General features: G+C 44.1%; 1 protein-coding gene across 1 annotated transcript; it reads right to left on the minus strand.

The window, feature by feature from the left end:
* Nucleotides 1–915: 915 nt before the first annotated feature.
* pfklb (phosphofructokinase, liver b) lies at nucleotides 916–21,022 on the minus strand. The gene is made up of 22 exons (XM_035410341.1): nucleotides 20,766–21,022; nucleotides 19,799–19,872; nucleotides 19,513–19,590; nucleotides 16,979–17,168; nucleotides 15,671–15,836; nucleotides 13,587–13,631; nucleotides 12,922–13,030; nucleotides 12,028–12,123; nucleotides 11,738–11,830; nucleotides 9,553–9,678; nucleotides 8,750–8,814; nucleotides 8,537–8,600; nucleotides 8,233–8,379; nucleotides 7,876–7,946; nucleotides 7,462–7,549; nucleotides 6,913–7,065; nucleotides 5,688–5,852; nucleotides 5,299–5,360; nucleotides 3,582–3,693; nucleotides 3,243–3,342; nucleotides 3,054–3,159; nucleotides 916–2,022 (listed from the first exon to the last, which is right to left on the minus strand). Exons 1-22 carry the CDS (start codon nucleotides 20,848–20,850, stop codon nucleotides 1,878–1,880), a joined length of 2,340 nt encoding a protein of 779 aa, XP_035266232.1. The 5' UTR covers nucleotides 20,851–21,022; the 3' UTR covers nucleotides 916–1,877.
* Between the last annotated feature and the right edge of the window lie 1,800 nt (nucleotides 21,023–22,822).

A 22,822-nucleotide genomic window follows, 5' to 3' on the forward strand; every position in this document is an offset into this window, starting at 1 on the left:
TCCGAGTTACGGAGTCTTGCTTGTGCTTTCATAATATTTAATTGATTTGCTGATTAAGAGCCTTAAATATGACCACGCGTGGATATTTCGCTTTTGGATTTTCCACCCCAATTCTATGTGCACTTTCTATCTCCCCAGCCTTTAGCTAAATTTGGAGATTTTCTTCAATCATGCTTGTCACCAGTGGCGTAGCCAGAAATGAAATTGCAGGTGGGCCTGAATAGAAGCGGGCGGGCCACACAATTCATTCCATAAATAGCTCAATAGCATTTACAGTACATTACAAGCGCGAAAGTGTTCTGCTATGCGATGGCTTGCTGTGTTACACTGGCAGTACAGCGGCATCCCGAATCCGCTCGTCAGGTGGTTGGAAGGACAGGAATTCACCCTCCTCACCAGCGCACTAACATCAGCACAACTACGAATCCCATTTTACAAGTTTGAAAATCGGTACACTGCAAAAATTTGGTGCAGAAGTCAAGAGGTTGTAAGAAGGTTGATTTGAGAGGTTGTAATAACTGAGGTGTCTTTGTACAAGTATGAAACTAATTGCGTGTATTCGCACATTAATTTACAAATTTGTGCATCTTTTCTTCAGATTTGTGAAACCACTCACAGATTTGTGAATCCATCCTATAGATTTAGGAAACCATTTAGATTTGTGAATCCATTCTACTGATTTGTGGAACCCATTCACAGATGTGTGAATCCATTCTACAGATACGTGAATTTTGCAAAAAAGAAAAGAAAAGAAAATCTCCATATTAAAAGGCTTCTGGGAAACCCTCCAGAGAGCTGTACATGAAGGCAATTTTAAAAGCATAATTCAATAATGATTCACAGCACATAACAATTACTACAATTGATAATCCTAAAAATTTGTTGGCCTCAAAAAGGCTGCCATGGACTACAGGATTCAACTGTGATAGGCTTTTCTTTAATGAGGTGTGTTTGTGGTTACAGGTCATAAAATGTACAGGCTACCTATTTGGATCACATACACTGCACAAAATAGAAAGGAAATGTCCACTGAACATGTTACTTGACTTTTTTCTGATGCAAGAAAGAATTAGAAGATAAACAGTCCAAGTACTCTAATCTAGAACAACTGGATGTGAACTAAACATCTGCACTCTTCACAGTGCATTACAGGGAGAAAACCAATTTGGAATTAATCACCAGTACAAACTGATATTCTTGGCATTAACTTAAGTTTCAGACATCGGGATAAAAAGAGAATTGATCTGACCACAGTTAAAAAAACAACAGGGATTGTCCTTCTAATAACACAGAACATATTGTTGTGTGTACAGTACATAGCAAACTAGCTCCATGTCTGTGTGTTTGTTACCAGAGGTTAAGTCTGATCCAGTCATGAAAGTTATTAACAGTGCCAACACTGTTGCTTGGACCCCTCTGAAAGCAGCACGGAGATACGTTGTACCTCTTAGTTCAACACTTAAATGGCAAAGGCACAACACAACACTACTGACTACAGGAATCAATATACCATCTTAGAGAAGTAGATGTAATCACAATTTACCCTACTGAAACAAAGGTACCAGAGGCCTAATACTGAACCACACCTTTTCCTTAGATTCTCCATTATCCTAAAAGATACTTGCCATCATTTCAAAAGCCAATAATTCTAATTCAAAAAGACACAAGTTATTCTAAGAGGTCTGTCATTTTAAGCTACGCTAACAGTTTGTTAGTGTTGTAAAAATGCAAAACGGCAGTAGAATCTGTAGGATGAAGGTTTAAAAGCTTAAAGCTAATAGAGGTTCAGTAGGCTTAGGCACAGGGGTACATTCCCCCTGGTTGGGGGGGGGGGGCAGGGGCGGGGCAGGGGCGGGGCAGACGCTTGGGCAGGTCCCTCAGAAGCCGGTCTCGATGCTGAGGGTTCGGCGGGTCACGTGTTCGATCTCTCCGGGGATGTACTCGAAGCTGGTCTGGTACTTGGCCAGCATCTTCAGCATCATGCGCAGGTTCAGCCACCACTGCTCCTTCGGCATGCGGTGTCTGCGGGAACACAATGCGCACGCATGCCTGTAGACAGCTACGAACACAGTCGCTAACATATAGCATATACAGACCTGGAAAGGAATGTTGTGCTCATTGGAGGGGGAATGGGCTATAAATCGCCTGAAAGACTGCAGCTTCAGCATGGCTGTTGTTTGATAATTGTTGCTTTTATAATGTTGGGCAAGCTTCTGTACTTTATGTGTTTTAATACAGCAGTATGGAGCTGCAGCATGCGTTTACTTCAGTAAATGCTTATCAAAGTGACCCTTATTAAAAATAACATAAGGATACAGGACAGCACTACTCTCATATGCCTGCATGCACGTATTTACAAACCCACATACATTTACAGAGTATAGTAAGTGCTCATATTTTTAAGAAAATCTAGGAATTTTTCATGAATTGGAAGATGCTATACACTGAAGCAATAAGGTTCTGGAAAGCCTTTCACAAATGTATGGAACTTACTGCAAATACCCAGTCGCCTCCATGTATCTCTAAGAATATGGGCTTGTTTCACAAAAAATGTGATCAATTTGTTTTAGAGGTTTTGCAAAGAAATCAAAATTTAAATGTAAAATCGCATAAAATTGTACAAAAATTGATATGCATTGTGAAGCATATTATTGTCCCATCAGGATCAAATGTACTGTTGGTCAACTAAACATTTATATTAATGTTGGCGTGCGTAATCATACTGAACATGGGTTAGTTGTCTGCAAGCTACCTAGTATGGTTCTGGCAGCCACAGTCATTTTAGCTAGCTATCCAGCTCTGGATGCACATATTATTTGTGTCAGTGCAGGTTTGCTAGAGGCCATGTTTCCAAGTTGCAACCACCTCCATCCCACCCAACCCTGCTCTGCAGCACCCCCCCCACCTCAACCACCCAAAGGCTCCTACCTAGGCTAACCCATTTCCTGGGGGGAAAACTTGGATATCATGTGCATCTCATCCACCTGTACATAGAGACTGTGGTGTAAATGGCTTTCTTGCAGTGGGCAGATATCGAGCAGGGCGGCACTCACTCAAAGTCCGTTAGAGACTTCAGTTCAGTCACAGGGCTGAAGGACAGCACCTTCCTGGTCATGCCGATCACGCAGGCCGTGTCCGGGGAGTTGGCGAACACACGCCCTGCGAAGGACCCGAGGAAGGTTCACAGATCCACACTCTGAATTCTGCGTCAGCAGCACTGGAAGAGCACTACTCTCACACACCTTGTCTGTACGTCTCGCCCATCTTCTCGGTGATCCACAGCACGGCCTTCACTCCGAGCTTCGTGCCAAAGTTCCTGTCAAAGGGTGTGGGGGCCCCTCCCTGGAGAGATACAGCACAGGTCATAGGTCACATGATGGATTCACACTGGATTTTTTAAATACTAAAGTTGTCCTTATGCACATCACAGAGTTCCGTTATGGAAATAATTTCCAAGGAACTGTGCCAGTAAGATTCAAGCCACAATTCAAATAAATAATTCAATAATTATTCAGCAGTAATTCAAAGAAAGTTTTTTTTTAAAAGTGCACATATTTCACCTTCCTTCACACGCCCCCTACCTGCTGCAGGTGGCCAAGCACGTTCATCCTGCAGTCAAAGATGCCCTTGCCCTCAGCCGAGTACAGGTTGTGGATGAATTCAGTGGTGTAGTGCTTATTGGATTTCTCATTCCTGCAGGGAAGGGATACAGGGACATGCTCACTCCACAGTTTTTTGCCGCACGTCTGAAATGGACACCATGCCGCCATTGTTCTTTAATGCCTCACTGAGGACCCGGCATCTTGTACTGTCAATAGGAATGTCAGCCAACAGGCTATGTTTACAGTGGCACTGTAAGTGATAAGGTGCAGTTGTGGCACTGCCGCAGACTGTCTTATATGTCATATCTACATGTAAAACATTTATCCATTTATAATGTTTGGCCTTGCATTACTTCAACACTTGTAACGTATAATGGTAAACTGAATAGGATTTTGTTTATGTGAATTTGGACTCCGGTTTTTCGAGGGCAGTTTTATCACCTGCACTTCAGTCATCGGTAAAAAAAAATTCCTAAGCAATGGGAAGTATGCGTAAAATGCAATTATATACATAAAGTGCAATTATAATATCTGCACAAAAATGGTTTAATAAGACTTATCGAGACAATGAAATAGCCTGCAGTGGTGTAGGCGCATACTGAATGAAAGGTCAAAACAGATTATGAAATAAAAATGCAAGGTTGTGATCAAACTTGATCATGGTCAGTTGCTTAACAGTCTCCTCAGTAATTCTTTGGCAGTGCTTAGTGTTAACTTGCCAAATGGAAAAGCTTAGTCTTTCTTCATGAAAAGAGACGGTTAGAATTAAAAGGGTCTTTCTGGCTTCCGCCCAAATGGGACTCAAAAGTGCCACAATGTGAGCCTTGTATGCTGAATGTGCTGCATTTGGCATCAAGCCTCTGAGCACTGCATTTTACGCTTCAAACCTGTACCTTGCATTATCCAAGAGAAATGCAGTTACACTGTTGAAATCAACCCCAAAGGTCATTGCTGATGCAAAGCAGGCATTGCTGATGCCATCAGCTACTGAACTGTAACTAACCACTAATTGGAACTCTTTATAAAGGTCACTGAAGCACAGCTTTACATTTGTGGACTACTCTATGCATTGTATCTTACGTTATTGGTTATTTGCGCTGCTGAGAAGCTGCCCAGATAGTTTTGTTGAGTTGAACTGAAATGTCAAATTGTAACTGATTATTGTTACTCAATCCAAAAGACATCTGGAATAGTTTGGTGTTGCTAAAGCGATTTAGCATTCATACTTGTTCAGTGTTCACTTGCTGTTTTTGGTTTGAGAGCATAAAGATTCAAGGATATCATAAAATTAAATTCTTAGTTACGTTTATGTTGTTTTTTCATTGTTTATTATTATTCCCTACATACAAACATATATTTTTCATCATTCATTCACTTCTGTATAGCTTTTTAAAAAGTCCTCTTATTGACAACATAGTATTCTCCAAGAGGTGAAGAAATGCTAGTTGTTATACAGTGTCACTGGCCAAGGACAATGATGGGGACATCAGTACAACAGAGAACGTGCTGCCTGCAAGTATATTAAACACTCATATTACAGTGTATAAATATGCAGCGTTCATCATTTCCCATCACTGTCTTTCAGGATATCTAGAATAAATGGTTGTTCATATTTCCAACGATTCAGCGACAGATAACCTGTATTACCCAAACTAAGCGTCCCCATTTCAGAGAAGTGAGTCGGTTGATAACTCACCTCAGCACCAGGCCTCTCTGTATGTCATTCTTCATCTTCTCAGTAAGGTGCTCTACATTTGTCTGTTAACGAAAAGCATTACACTACATTACAGGCATTTAGCAAATGCACTTACCCAGATCAACTTACAAAATGTTTTTAGACTGAATTTACATTGCATCCGTTTACAAACCCGGATATATACTGAAGCAATGCAGCTTAAGTACCTTGTTCAAGGGTACAATGGCAGTGTCTTACCCAGGAATTGAACCGGTGACCTTTAGGTTACAAGACCAGTTCCTTACCCATTATACTACACTGCCGCCCCTGAAAAGCATTCAGCAGATGAATGAAACCAGGCAGGTTTGAAAGCCCAAACGAGCACGCCGACCTCTTTCTTCGAGGCTCACCTTCAGGTCGTGGATGTTGAAGGGCTCCTCAAAGACGTAGGCGGCGTCGGCCCCCACGGCGATGCCCGTGGTGGTGGCCAGGTAACCGCAGTAACCGCCCATGGTCTCCACCACGAAGACGCGCCTCTTGGTTCCCGAGGCGGACTGCTTGATCTTGTCACAACTCTGGGGACAGGGCACAGAAACGGGCCACGGTAGCATTAATGCCTTCTTCGCCTACCACTGCCTATGCATCTGCTCTGTGGAACAAACAGCGAGGGATTCCTTCCAGGAATTAGTCAGGGGAAACTACAGGTACTGTATGTGCGGGATCAAACCCGCAACCTTCGCAGCCACATAGCACAGTGGCTGACAAGGGAAACAGTCTACGATTTTGCCATCGGAATGTGTCGTAAATACATGCGTCGTAAACATCACAAGCAGGGGGAATTTACAAATCACAGAAATACGTACACACCACAGCCGCATAGAGTAGTGCTTAGAGTGCATTAACACAATGCAGTGGAGCTGGTCCAGAAAGTAAAAGCCCATCAAAGATTTATAGTAATTTAAACCCTCAGCTCTTCCTCCACCTCAATCCCCCCAGCCTCTCTCTCTTCTCAGTTCTCACTCATGCATGATTGTGAGTTAAGATTGCATTTCTTAGTCAGCAAGCTAGCTATCTTGCTAAGCTTTTCTTGCGTTCAAATACAGTGACGAGCCCAACTGTTCAGGCAGAAATACTTTTCCATAAGCATGAGGCAAAATATATTTCAGGGGTCCAGTCAACAAACTCATCCCTGTGAGGAGCACAGTCAGCCCCTCAAGAGCCCTGTTCACACTCTCCACCCACACCTTAAACAAACCGAGCTTTGAGCAACAAGGAAAGCAAACACATAAAACACACAACAGCTCTTTTCAAATGCATTTTATGTTTTTGTATGCTTGTGAGTGAAGAGCTAAAAAGACAAAATTTCCCCCATGCTAACATGTATTTACTCAGAACTTTCTGAGGTTTTATGGCTCCCACCGAATCTCACATGATCTGTGAGCGGTGAGACAAACCTGGACTTTGACTAGGCACCCGTCATTCACACAAGGAACTGGACTCGCACCAACACGAAAAGCCTGGGAAAGCTTTGCGTAATCCCTGTGTAACACAGAACCCTCCCTCCCCCAGTGATACGGCAGGCAGAGGTGAAGCCTGATAAGGTTAGCGGGAATAAGGGGCGTGGCCTGTGCCCACCTCCATGGCGGCGTTGACGGCAGTGTCGGCGCCCAGGCTGAAGTCAGTCCCGGGGACGTTGTTGCTGATGGTGGCCGGGATGACGCACATGGGGATGCAGAGCTCGTCGTAGTGGCCGCGGGCTTCGACCAATTGCAGCACACCCTCGTAGGCCTGCGGGAGATACAAACACACACGAACATGCACACACACACACGCACACACGCACACGCACACACACACACACACACACACACACACACACACACACACACACACACACACACACACACACGCACACACATAGGCGCACCCACAAAGAAATGAGCACACACGCCCATGTCCACACACAGTCACACAGACACACAATGAAAAAGAAAAAGAAAGAGTTTCATTCAGACAAATAATTCTGTGTTCTTTAGAAGGTGTGCCATTTTAAATTTAACCAAACAATACACATATCTATAAAAAAAAAAACATTTATAAGCAGTACGACAGGGCTGTCAGTGCATGCAGCGATCCGAGTGAATATTTCATGTGAGGAAACAAAATGGAGGAGGGCGAAGTCACCTCAAACCCTCCTACGACCAACAGGGACTGGATTCCATATTTGCCGATGCTGCCCACAATTTTCTCCATGCAGGAATTCGGAAGAGTTCTGGGAAAACACGAACACAACCACTTCCAGTAAAAATAACCTGCATCGATACGCTCAATAGCACAAGAGGAGATCGGTACATCACTTGAGAGAGGAGTGTGTCTATGAATAGCACTAAGTAGCAGTGGGAACAAGGCAGGCTGTCAGCTGCAGGAAACACTGATGTTCACTAGCCCAGCCTCTCTCTCTCTCTCGCTCTCTCGCACGCACGCACGCTCGCACGCACACGCACACACGCACGCTCGCACACACGCACACGCACGCACACGCACGCACACGCACACGCACACACACACACACACGCACACACACACACACACACCTACCGTTTCGTCCCCAGCAGTGAGCCACCTTGGCCAGTCCAGCCTCCCACATCGTGCCAATTTGCCTCAGTCACCTTAAAGATTCCAATTATTCAACAATTACAATGTCAATAAATCTGTCTTTCTACTTCACTGTGTATCATTAAAGCCATCACCATAAAAATAAAGGAGTATCAGGCCTTTGCTATAGTAGATGGCGGCATAATTACACAAACATTAATGATAGCACTACTGCATCCATCCATTCTTTGCTGACAGGTATTCATATACGAGTCATTCTTTGTTGTGGAATGAGTGAGACGACAGGTGACTGAACACTGAGTAGGTACTACTCCACGGTCACACAGACAGAATGCTCACCGCTCCTTGGGCCAGGCCCTCAAAGCCGTCGTTAATGGTGCAGACCCTGTGACCCCGAGCAAGCCCCACCCTCACCGCCGACCTCACGGCCGCGTTCATGCCCGCAGCGGGGGCGCCCACGTTCAGAATCGCCATGGAGAAGTTGCTCTGGCGAGACAGACAGACAGACAGACAGACAGGCAGACAGGCAGTCAGACAGACAGACAGGCAGTCAGACACAGGCCGTAGCACAGTGCGCTTGCAGAGAGAAAAGGAGAGTGTGTCTGAAGTCTTCGATATTGTTTGGGAAAAGCACGCTCAGTACCTTAGACTGAGCAGGTTTCTGATGGGCCAGCAGTTTGTATGTGTTCCAGTTATTCTCAAAGCTCCTGTAACACAGTCAGAAAAGCACATTACAGCACTAACAAAACAGCAGTCCACAAAATCAGGCACACAAACTCACAGACAAGCAGGCACGCACGCAGGCACGCACGCACACACGCACACACACACGGACAGCTGGCATCACGTCACTCACTTCCCCCGAAGCTGGATGGCTTCTTCAAATCTCTGCTCATTCATGGCCTTCTGCACCTCCTTAGTCTGCAGCACAGAGAATAAGTTTCAGTTCAGTGCATCTCACAAAGACACAGCCACAGTGCATTACAGTGCATCTCACACACATCTGCAGTGCATTACAGCACAGCCACAGTGCATTACAGTGCATCTCACAAAGACACATCTACAGTGCATTATAGTGCATCTCACAAAGCCACATGTACAGTGCATTACAGTGCATCTCACAAAGCCACATGTACAGTGCATTACAGTGCATCTCACAAAGCCACATGTACAGTGCATTACAGTGCATCTCACAAAGCCACATGTACAGTGCATTACAGTGCATCTCACAAAGCCACATGTACAGTGCATTACAGTGCATCTCACAAAGCCACATGTACAGTGCATTACAGTGCATCTCACAAAGCCACATGTACAGTGCATTACAGTGCATCTCCCAAAGGCACATCTACAGAGCATTACAGCACAGTCACAGTGCATCTCACAAAGACACATCAACAGCGCATTACAGCAGTCACTTCTAAAGTCCACTGCATTTCACACAGAAATCCCTGCAGTTCACTACATTAAAGCCGCAGATCTCTAGTTCACTACATGACACACCTGGACAATTCATTACATCTCATAGACGCTTCTACAGTTTGCATCATCTAGCATAGGCAGTTTTACAGCTCAGCACAGGCACTGAGGTCTGGAAAATCACTGGAAAATGCACAGGTTTGTTTTTCCTGTGCCGTGCAGTGGGGGGGCGGGGCTTACCATCTGCACACACTCCATGAGGGGCAAGCGCATGGCCTGGTTGCCCGACAGCCCAATGACACACGCCGGTGTCTCAGGCGTGGCCTCCAGCAGGGCTACCACTGCCTCCACCCCCATTTTACTGCTCTGTGGAGAGAGGAACACATTCAGTAACTGACAGACAGACATACAGACAGACAGAGAGAGACAGAAAAACACAGACACAAAGACACACACACAGTCACACAGACACACACACAGACACACGCACACCACCCCACGCTGATTTAACAAGCATATTCACATAATCATCTACCATTATTGAGAAAAAACTGTTTAACGATTTCCCATTTCATGGAACACAATTACACAAATAACAGCATGCATTCTTCGACCTAATCTTCCGTCCCTCTGAGACTGAGACCTTCACAGAAAAATTGAGGCCTTCACAGGAAGCTATGTCCACAGCAGGAAATCCTTCACTCCTTCACTAACCTGAATGCTGTCCAGCCTGACATCCCCAAAAGACTATACCCACGTGATTTGACGATTATGATGATACCGTGTTTGTTTTATTATTGCAGGTCACTGAGGAACGGGGCCCTAAAGAAGCTGAGAAGCACACAAACAGGAGCCATAAACAAAGCTTGGAGGCCTAAGAGGCTGTTTTTTTGGCCCTGGGAAAACAAATCAGCAACCATTCCAACTTAACTCGAAATGTCAGATCATAATTTTTGTTTCATGCATGCTCAGTTAAAAAGGTAGCAAGCAATACACTATCAGAAAATACACTTATCAGCAGCAATATTTTTTGTGAACCTGAAAACCTATGAACTGATTTTTAACCATTGTAGGCCTAAATGCCTGTCTTCTGCTTGCTTCACATAAGCTGTTGCTCATCAGCAACAAGGCCTGATATAAGGAAAAAGGACTTAAACAGGCAATATACTGTACAAGGCACTTGGAGGGAAGCCTAGTTTATTTTTTTTTTTTAATGCAGTGCTGTTAATGTATGAGCAACAATGATTCTTGTTGACATGTCACATTTAAGTCTCGTAGGCTACCTGTGTAGGGGTTATTGTTAGAATGAAAGGGGCTTTTTTTGTTCACAGACACAATGAAGGAAAGTAAGAACCTAAATAAAGAATTGTGCAACTGTGTTGTCTCTGTTTGTGACTGATGCATCATGTTGTCAGTTTCAGCACCATGAGCTGTCCATTCCGACAAGTCATTCATTGATGCTTTAAGCAGTGTCACCCATCTTTAAAAAACTATCCAGTTAAAGCGTTACTGAATTACAGGACATTTCAATATTGAAGTGGAATATAGCCTAATTCACATATTTTCAAATGTTCAATTAAAGATTGAAAAAAAACAGAAAAAGTTAAAAAAAAAATTTAAAGGCTAGTTCAGATCGTTCAAGATCTGCAAGGTGACCAGCTGCATCTGGTGACTCTCAAGGTCTGCAACATTCTAAAACTGACCTGTTCACATCAAAGTGACAAGATGAGACATTTCTTACAGTTACCACAGCAATGATTCTATCCTCCAACTTTTTTTACAGTTACTTCCTTGTTGGTTGCAATACTCATCTGGCAAATATCTATAGGTCAAAATAGCGAAAATGGATGAAAGTAGTGCCGATAGTGAGATGCTTGCTGTAGCAGCAGTACCGCTAATAAAAGCAAGGCTTTGTAAGAGCCGAACATCCAGCGGCCGTGTGTGCTCCAGCACCCGCTACAGGGAGCGTACGCACGGTTGTGCAAGGGCCTAGATTTACCATCGCTTTTTTAATGTCACCCGTCTTTTCCCTGAGCAGCGTGCTCATCGAAGAGCTGGTGTCACTGTTGATTCGGGACTACACTACTCCTATGCCGTGCGCTCTTTAATGAATTAGCACAGTGAACGTTTTTAAATGTATGTTGTCACCAGTGCAAACGCCACCAACCCCCTGCGCTCCCCCTCCCATCCACACCACGCCAATGCCCACCAATACCACATTTTCTACGGGATGCACAATGCCTTAACTTCAATATACCACAGGCTTTTTTAAAGACACGTCTGACCTGCCAGTTTTGATTCCTTCTACACGTTGCGCACGAAAGGTTGCCTCAGTCATGCAACTCCCTTCATGTGATATCCAGCGCCACTTTCACCGAACGGCCATCGCAAAAGTGACACTGCCAGAGCGACGGGCGCAGCTCACCAGCACCCTGTCGAAAGCAGAGGGCGTGCCGCCCCTCTGCACGTGACCCAGCACCGTCACCCGCGTGTCGTACGCCAGCCGCTTCACCACCAACTGCAGGGAGGGAGAGAGAGAGAGAGAGAGAGAGGGGAAGAGATAGAGAGGGGGGGGGAGAGAGAGAGAGTGAGGTCAGATTGCAGCCATCTGTCTAAAGAAACCTGGTCTAAGCACTCCTCGTCTTGCAGGGAGTAATCACACACCACTGCTCGGGTGTCCCACAGTAAAGAGTAGGGAGAGCGGGACAAACTCACATCCTTCACGTAGCCGGATGTGATGGGCTTGCCGTTCTTGTCGATGGCCCCCTCTGCGATGATCACGATGTTGAGTCTGGAGCCCTTACTGCGACTCTGCAGGAGCACAGCACATGTCAGACAGGGCGCGTCCTTCATTAGGGCTCAGTCCAGCCAGCAAGGGCCAGCTCCAGTCTCACCTCCCTGATGCTGGCACACACCCTAATGTCACCTCCTCATAACTGGGACACGCCAGAATCTCACCTCCCAAAACAGACATAAGCCCCATTCTAACCCCTCAAAGCAGACATATGCCCCATTCCACCTCCCCAAAACAGACATATGCCCCATTCCACCTCCCCAAAACAGACACAAGCCCCATTCCACCTCCCCAAAACAGACACAAGCCCCATTTCACCTCCCAAAAACAGATATATGCCTAATTTAACCCCCCCAAAACAGACATATGCCCCATTTCACCTCCCCAAAACAGACACAAGCCCCATTTCACCTCCCCAAAACAGACACAAGCCCCATTCCACCTCCCCAAAATAGACATATGCCACATCTCACATCCCAAAAACAGACATATGCCCCATTTCACCTCCCCAAAACAGACATATGCCCCATCTCACATCCCAAAAACAGACACAATCCCCATTTCACCTCCAAAAAATAGACATAAGCCCCATTCCACCTCCCCAAAACAGACATATACCCCATCTCACATCCCAAAAACAGACACAAGCCCCATTCCACCTCCCCAAAACAGACACAAGCCCCATTCCACCTCCCCAAAACAGACACAAGCCCCATTCCACCTCCCCAAAACAGACATATGCCCCATCTCACATCCCAAAAACAGACAAATGCCCCATTCCACCTCCCTGATACAGGCACGCGCCCCAGTCTTACCTCCCCGAGACGGGCGCACATGTGGTCCTCCCACCCCTCCTCAGGGGGGGCCTCGGGGATGAAGAGCCAGTCGGCCCCTGACGCCAGCGCAGACACCACAGCCAAATACCTGCACACCGCACAGACACCCGCGTCAACAGGCTGCGGCTGGCTGACCACTCACATCCTCAAATGACAGGGACTGGTTTTTTCAGCTATCGTAAGCCACAGACCTGTAGTACGTATCTGGTGAGCAGTTAGGATGTGTTTTGTAGTGGGTAACCATAGGAACCCTTGCCAGTTTTAGATCTAGCTTGTCATAAATGTACACAGTTGCAAATTTTGAATCTTTTGACAGTTTTCCCATGAACTGAAAATCTCTGTGCGAGCAGTTTATCGCTGACTCATAGCTTCATACTTTAATTAGTAAATTATAGTTCAGTGCGTAAATGATATACGCATTTAATTTGCACATACACCCAGAAAGTCACCATCAAACTGTACACATAATTATTTTGTATTTTTTCCAGATTTGTTTTCACTCATGTAATTACATGGATCAGCCATCCTAATGGTTTCTTTCTTTCCACTTCATATTCCCAAACATGAAGCTAAAGGGTCAGTCATATCCCTTCTCCCCTGTTGCAGTGGGGAATAGATAAGTGTGCGCACCAGGCAGAACTCACCCGCAGTGTCGACCCATCACCTCCAGGACAAACGTGCGCTGGTGACTGTAGAGCACAACACGCGCACTCATGTGAGCATAAACTAGAACAGTCCCAGGGTCTTCACACATACACTGAAAATCCATACATATTGCCAGCACGTAGGCTATTTATTACGTAGTGCAAAAACATGGAGCGTTAAAAGCATGTATGGATCTCATCACAGGGAAAAAAATAAATAAATAAATTTCCTACAGAGACTCAGCAGAGTTGTGCTATCAGAAACCAGCCTCAGCTGTGCTGTGCTACACATCCATCCTTAAGGAGTGCTGTACCAGCCTCAGCTGTGCTGTGCTACACATCCACCCTTAAGGAGTGCTGTACCAGCCTCAGCTGTGCTGTATTACACAGACACCCTTAAGGCGTGCTATACCAGCCTCAGCAGTAAGATTCCTCTAATTATATTAATCCTCTTTCTCCCCTACCTTCTGCCAAACAGCCAGTGCCTCCATTTAACCTTAAAATTCCCATTTTATCAACCTATCCCCAGCAGGTGGCACTACTTGTCATTACAAAATCTAAAGAAACACACAACTCAAATAAATCAGTAACTGCCTTCAGTCAGTGAACCGATTAATCACGAGAAACTATATTCTCACATTAATACAAACCAAATACACTCAAATAGCAATACGGGTAGAACTACCAGATAATTCGCACAAAAACACAGAAAAAAGATAAATATAAATGACATGCCAGTGTTTATTAACACATTAGATAACCGTTTACTTAATAAATCGCAATGACCCCAAAGTAATAACAAACTGAAAATTAATCAAACACAGACATAACACAACTGTCACTAGGCAGGAAGGTAAGAGCAAGACAAAGTACACCCCGTACTCCATGATACAATAACCCGGTTCAACAGTCCAAATTAGTATTTGGTTCGATATTTCAAGAGGAAGGAACGCTTGTGTTCCACGTTAGTCTACTTTAGTTAGGCAACCTGACGGAGAGACGCAGGTGATGTGCAAAGACTGTCCTTTTCAGTTACTCTTTCTGAACCGCATGAATGGACACAACAAACAGCCGTCTGGGAACACGTCCAGCCACAGAGTGGCCAGCCCGGGCCAATGCTAAACAGGAAACAAGTGGACTGTGAAAGAGAAAAGCATGGAATCTGAATGAGAGGTCTGTACTCAGGCAGCGGAGGAATGCATTCGCCCGGCACGTATCCCACAATCCACCAGTCCCAGAGAATGTTAGCAACTACAGCTAAATCCTAGCTCATTGACCATCATTCCAGAATGCAGTCTATTACCGATTCTTGAATCTAGTGATTTGTGGCTATCATTGACAACGGTAACTGTAGATACAGCTCAGTAAACAGGTTTAGTATCATGAAGCACAAAGAACAGCTGCAGCTAGCTACAGGCTCAATATTATTAACGTGCATAAGTTACTTACATTGACCCACTAAAATAACAGTAAAGATAACATTCTTAAACATCTTAAGAGATATTTAATTAGCATTTTTACTAGGTGACAAGACCAAAAATAATTATCTCAAAGCTACTAGTTAAGATTATTTTTCATTTGTGATGACAAGTCAGTGATTCAAAGCTGTTTTGTTTTGAAAGAGTATGAGAAGACGAGTTGGTATCATCAGAAATACAGAGTGAGGCAGGAAGAATAAAAACAAATGGGTGTACAACTGACGAACGCAGGACAAGGGGATTGCTTCACAAAACCAGGTACCTGGTTATTTCCTCAGTAATGTTTTACTAGCAAGAACAGAACAGCTCAGGTAAGTTACACAATAAACAAAAGGTCATGAAGCACTAACCAGCAGGCAAAAAGGAAGCAATTCACTAAATGAAATTCTAAAACCTTAAAAATATCGTTTTTACACATCCAAATCTCTTCACCACCCATCCAGGCCAATTATAGGCACCCAGCGGAGACCACAAAATATCTTATTGGCACAAAGAAAAACAGGAGTGCCCAACAAAAGAATTACCACAGCCATAAATGCATTTTTAACAGAAGTATTGAGGACAGTATGATGCTGTGATTGGTGGAGGTGTGACTGTGACTCTGACCTCTGAGCAGTGGTGGTGATGGCGTCGGTGATCTCCATGATGCGGTGGAGGGCGGAGTCTGCGCCGATGGTCATGTCCGTGCCACAGAAGTCATTGTCAATGGAGCCGACCAGGCCCACAATGTTCAGGTGGGTGTACTGCTTAGCCAGAGACTCTGTGATCCTCCCTAGAACGTGTTGAGTGACACAGAGCAGAGGAAGACAACTGACATGTTACACTGAGACACAGACACATTTAATACACTACACTGAGCTTACAACAGACACAGACACATTTAACACCACACTGGGCCTATAACAGACACAGACACATTTAATACACTACACAGAGCCTACAACAGACATAGACACATTTACTACACTACACAGAGCCTACAACAGACACAGACACATTTAACACACCACACTGGGCCTATAACAGAGACACAGACACATTTCATACACTACACTGAGCCTACAACAGACACAGACACATTTAACACACTACACTGGGCCTATAACAGAGACACAGACACATTTCATACACTACACAGAGCCTACAACAGACACAGACACATTTAACACACCACACTGGGTCGTTAACAGACACAGACACATTTAATACACTACGCTGAGCCTATAGCAGAGACACACAAGCAGCTAACACAGTGTACCAAGTCAGTAACATACACAGCAAAAAACGCTGTGCTGTCCAAGTCCGAGTCTATAACACAGAAAATGTACATTTAGGCTTTTGCAAAAGCTCTTACACAAAGAAACTTAAGTAAGTTCACACATGCAGGTTTAGGCAATGAACAGTGCTGCTGCCAAGTCACTGGGGTCACAACCAATAGTAGTAGGTTACCACTGTTGAAATTACTACGCCAAGTATAAAGGATGAGTCATCCACCCCTGTCATTAATGCTGATGTCGATACAAAAAACAAACATTTTCTGATTGTATCTGAAGACATTCAAACCCTTCTAAACTGTAGTGTAGTGAGCCTGCAACTTAACTTCTCTAGTTCATTTGAAAATTTTATGAATAAATTGGTAAATTACTTTTTTGAATACTGTAATTATCGAGAGTGGAACAACTGCACTCCTCCTCACTAGCTCAAAAAGGCGTAATACTTTTAAAACTACACTAATATGAGAATATACTGTACTACATAAGGCTCATTGTTACAACATTGTTTTTGGTTTTTCATTTTTCAAAAAGAACACAATTTTTTATTTGAACAATAACTGAAAACAATGAGCCTTACGTACACTACATGAGACTGCGATAGATGTTCCGCGCACAAAATGGCCGCCGAGGAAGGACTCACCCTCGGTGACGAGCTCGGCCAGCAGGCCGCTCCACTCGCTGCGGAAGATGTTGGCCCCGGTCAGGCTGCCGTCCCCGCCGCACACGCACAGGTTGGTGATGCCGCGCTGGACCAGGTGGAAGGCGGCCGCCAGACGACCCTCGCGCGTGATGAAGGCCTTGCAGCGGGCGCTGCCAATCACCGTCCCGCCCTGGAGGAACAGCACAAGGTTTCCATAGGAACCAGGGAAGGAACGCCGACTGGGCAGATCTATTTGTGAGGCTCATGATCTGATCTGATTTTACTGATGCAATCCGCTGCATCGCTATGCTATGGACTGTAGGAGCAGATCTAGCCAGTAGCATCTCAGACTGCACCGGGGCACCATTAGTGAAATGGAGGCAGCTGAGACGTGTGTAAAGTAGGACAGAAGAGTACCCTGACCTCAACAGGCCCCATGGCGCATTAGTGAGGCTTCAGTCAAGACACAGAAATAGAAAATGATCTTTAACCCTAAAACTAAGTCATTCGGAGAGTGTACCAGTGTACCTGGATAGGGACTGGAAAATGACACTTCACTACTAGGACTTGTGGCAATTTTGAACAGACTGATGGGCTGTCCACAATGATGTGAAAGGGAATAGGAGATTCACTTACTCACAGGTGCAGCCTTACCTGTGTTTAGAGCAGGTATACTGCAACAGTGGCTCATTCATGGCAAGGCAAATAAACAAACAAGGACAAGGCCTGCAGAACACATTTATCTCCCATACGACTCAACAGTCCAACAATAAGCTTAACAGAAAGGAGCATGGCACACATCAACGGTAAGCAATAATCAGCCAGACAGGAGACGGTGTGGTGCTTATTTAGATCTTTATCACTTCTAGGGCTGCGAACTGAGAAATCAAAGCAAACCCAGAGCAGCTATTAAGCTGGCTATTCCCACTGTGGAAAATAAGCCTTGTCAAATGCACACCGTCAACAGCCATTCAGCCAAACTGGTGTTAATGAGCAGTGCTCCAGCTCATGCAGAAACACACCTTACCAGCTAGGCTAATAGCCAATTAGAACTATACAGGGGAAGGGAGGATAGAGAGATGGAGAAAAGAACGAGTGAGTGCCGGAAAAACACCACACAACCGGATTCTGCAGGATCAGCAGAGGGACTGAACACACCTGACATAAGGAACAACGAAACAAGTGGCAATTACAGTGGCAATTCTTTACAAAAAAACAACTTCCATTGGGTGGCTTCTCCTGTTAAGAAAGTGTTCTCTGGTATGTGGATGGGCCCACTGGTGTGGCACTATGCCAGTGCTGACTGTGGACAGCAGCCCAGCAGGATGGCACACACCGGTCCTTAAACCACAGCCTAACTGGTGGATTGACAACTGGAAGAAGCAGTAGCTTGACGCCACGTGTTTTGGCGGAGGGCGTGTGCTTCTCCGCGTGCTCCCGAATTGACAGAGGAGGTTGCAGCAATGAGCATGAGGCCACAAATCAGGCCCTGGAAACTGGGCTTAAATTAAACAGGGCTTACATTAATAAAAGATATTTAAACATTGCATGAGTAAATTCGTTTCAACTTGGCTAATATTTTCACACAGAATATTAGTGTAGACATGAAAGCATGCCTGTCATATTCTGATGCATTTTAAAAACAAAAAAATACAAAATCAGTAAACAAGTAATCTTGAAAAATCTTAACAATAGGCTTTTCTTTTTTGTATTTTTTCTGGAGTGCTTTATCTTTTTCTCGTAGGAAGGAATAGCCTACACCTGAACCATATTATGAACCTAACCTGTTTTGTGCATGGTCTCCACAGACCAATGTACATCATAGATGGGAAACATACCAAAATAGTTTTTACAAAAGAAACACAAGAAGTGATGATGACAACAGCCATTCAGTCCATCTCGGTTCATAACTTGCCAACAAACTAGCAGTGGTGCGCCCCCAGCACTGTGCCAATCCTTGGACTGAACACCCCTACATAGCCTTGCTCTTATTTCATCATTTTCCATGACTGCTATATCACATGCATCCAGGATGATGAATACGAATGAAAGGCAGTACTGCTATGGATGTGCTATTTAAAACAGCATCTTGATTTAGTGTCCTACTGATGTGTTACTCGATCCATCCCTCCATTATCTATACCCGCTTATCATGGGCAGGCTCGCCAGGGGTGCTGGAGCCTATCCCAGTGTGCACTGGGTGAGAGGCAGGAATACACCCTGGACAGGCTGCCAATCTATCGCAGGGCACACACACCATTCACTCACACACTCATATTAGCCTACAATTAGCCTACCTGCATGTCCAACTCTTTGTACAGTGGGAGGAAACTGGAGTACCCGGAGGAAACCCACACGGACATGGGGAGAACATACAAACTCTTCACTGCAGTCTTTCCGGCATATTCGGGCAAACGTTCATCTCAGCCTGTGCTTTGAATGCCAATCTGACTTCCGGGGCGGGGAATAATCTCAACAGGGCTACAGACAGACATAGTCCTATCTCTAAAAAAAACCAAAAAACTCTTGCTTACCAGCTGGATGATGTTGGTCACGCTCTGCCAGTTAGCAAGCTTGATGTTGTCACCCCCATCCACCAGCCCTTGGTAACCCTGAGGGAAATCTATCCAGTTAAATATACAAAAATGCAAATAAAATCTGCATCCAGCAGCTGCAGTCCTGGATTAAGCAACCTCACTATGGGATTATGCACATTACAAATGAATTTTAGAGGTAAGAAACTAAAGGGAATGCTATTTTGTGTCTGCTTCATCCTCCCACACAAGAGCTCATGGACTCCGCTTGGCGAGACAAACGCACCTCATAGATGAGATAGACCTTGGCTCCCACATATATGCCCATCCGAGTCACTGCACGGACGGCGGCATTCATACCTGTCGTATAAAGTTAAGGGTGTGTTAACTGACTGCCATTATCATTCAGGACACCTGTTCATGATTGCGCAATTCAGAAACAATTCAACCATTATCTCAAATAATATCTTGTGCACCGATTAAGGATTAAAGGTTTAAGCAGCAACAGATAACCTTGATATTACCTTCAGGGCACAGCCTTCATAGCAGTACAATTAAACAAGACAATGTGGCAGCCAGTCAGAGTTGACATATTTGAGAGTTGACCTTGTATGTGTCTGACAAAGCCACAATTCGCCTTTGACGCAATAAAAAAAATCCAAACGCTTCCTGATCTCCGGCACGTAGAAAAAGCAATCCACATGAACACACCCACTCACGTTAGTAACGTTGCTGAGCTCCACTCGGTCGCGAAGTCGCAGTATGTTACGAACATTACATTTGGGAATCACCACAGATTACATTTGTAGTTCCTAGATACTTATATTTTTGCTCTTATCGTCGTATACGCAGTGTTTGTACCAATCTTTGCTCGCTACTAGTGATATAAAACAATACTAGCCACAGCACAGCTATGTAACATTAGGCCTATCTCTATAACAAACGATTTACTGAAACATGGCAGGGAAGCATGGGGACCATGAACAAGAACAAATGTTCATGAAACGCCAATGGCCCTTTGAGGCGTGCATCAGGGCTGCTGCACCGCTCATTCCCAGCTGCAAACAATGTAAACGTTCCCCAGCAAGCCAGAATCGTTAACTTAGAATAGCTAGAATCGCTTGTAATTTTGTGACATATACATGTGCACATGGTACACTATAATTAATAACACGTTCTTCAGCACATCACGTTCTCTCCTTTTTTTATTGGTTTTACGTGCAGAATACGAATGAGTAGCTATACGTGTCTACCTTGAGCATCTCCTCCACTTGTCAGTACGGCGATGGCTTTACCAGCCCCCGTCATTCGTAGCTTTTCCAAATCCAGCGACGTCATGTTGGAAGACCGCTGACGACTTGAAACCTGTACCGCAGAAGTTTTATTTAAAAATGGATAAAATACTTATTTCCTATGGAGAAACGATACCGACCCACTTCTTTACAGAACCTGCAGCCCCCCTTCGCATGTTCTTTTCGGCTTACTTTTTTCTGCGAGAACAGTTGGCTCCTCCCAGTTTGACACAACACAGTGATCTGGGATTGGTTCCCTTTTCCTATTCCGCTACTTCATTTTACCCAAGATTTACACAATTTTCCATCCTCAATTGTGTCCTCATATCTATAAGATATAAGGTGGATATAAGGCTACAAATGTATCTACACGAGAAACCCAAGGATATAATCTTAGTATGTTGATATGAATACCGTTGCATATAATTGTGGAAAAGAGCTTTTACAAACGCATTCGCTTGGCCTATTCAAAAGACATGCTATACAATAAATGTTTTTAATATTTAAGAATATTAATATAAAGGTTTAAAAACGAGCCTAAGTGTCATGTATTCTATGTTTTACTGCCAGAATATACCTGCAACGCATGACAGTCTGTCGTTTTAAACCAGTGATGATTGCAATGGAGTAGGTTAATCATACTTCAACAAGCAAAATATAAATGACAACATACAATAATTGCGACATGTTTGAGAATAATACATGTTTCTTGAATATGTTCTTTCTTTGAACTACACCTTAATTTCTGAGTTCCCTCATTTGGAGTGCTGCGTAGTATAATGGGTAAGGAACTGGTCTTGTAACCTAAAGGTCACAGGTTTAATTCCTGGGTAGGACACTGCCGTTGTAACCTTGAGCAAGGTACTTAACCAGCATTGCTTCAGTATATATCCAGCTGTATGCCATGTAAAAAGTTGTGTAAGTCGCTCTCGATAAGTGTCTGCTATGACTATAATGTAACAAGTCTAGTATTAAGCTGATGGACAGTATTTTTACTCCCCCTTTTTTGCTCATCTTTACTGAGGTGCTAACAATTCTGGATGGCACTGTATTACCTTGATTAAAAACTGATACTTAATTAATTATTTACTTAAAACTGATACTTAATTACTGATAGTTAAATTATAACTGTGACCTACAAGCATAAATTGATTTTTTTCTTTTCCGGTTGCTGTTGTCTCTTATTTACATCTGGCTACAAATTTTTTTATCAACACCACATTGAATGTCCTCTTGTGAAATGCACCAAAGAAAGAATCTTCTCATGCACCTTAACCAGGCCTGATACTACTCTGTAGTGATGTCATCGCATGCCTTGTCAAAAGCTTGGTTAAAGGCAGCATGTTATTCGCATCACTGATCATAAACCTTCCATCTTTCATCTCTTCATTATCTCATATGAAGATGTTTTCACCAGCCTAGCCCAGGTTCTGTTTCAACTCATCCAAGAATGTGGAATGATGGGAAGAGCTGTAAGACCCAAGCAACCCAGAACACTCTCATCCAAAATGATAGCACATATAACATATGTTACCCCCTTGCTATCCAGGCCTAAAGGCTGTTAGTGATGCTTTGACCCCTTCTGAACTTCATCATGTTGAACTCAGCCTCATCCACAAGAAATATTTTATCATGAGTCACACCAGCCCCCAGCTCAATTATCCTCCATTATAAACAGACAAAAACACAATGCTGTGCTAAACATTCAATTCTATGTGTACCACAGAAATATGCAATAATGCATTGCTGTATTACAACGTAACAATATATAAATATGGAACTCACAGTAGAACTGTGGACATCCTGTGATAGCAGCTCCTTCCTGTGCTGGTTTTTCCTGTCAAAAGGCACCAATAGATCTACTTCATTTAAACGTGCCTTTTCAGAATACAAAACTGAATGAAATAACTGAACAAAATAAAGAGGGGTTCAGTAAGGACATGCAGTCTACTAAACCAGAGGCTGACTGGGGTTTAGGAATCTGAAATAAATTTGAACATTGTCTTAATAATCAAATG

Source organism: Anguilla anguilla, chromosome 3, assembly GCF_013347855.1.
Source record: "Anguilla anguilla isolate fAngAng1 chromosome 3, fAngAng1.pri, whole genome shotgun sequence".
Lineage (NCBI taxonomy): Eukaryota > Metazoa > Chordata > Actinopteri > Anguilliformes > Anguillidae > Anguilla > Anguilla anguilla.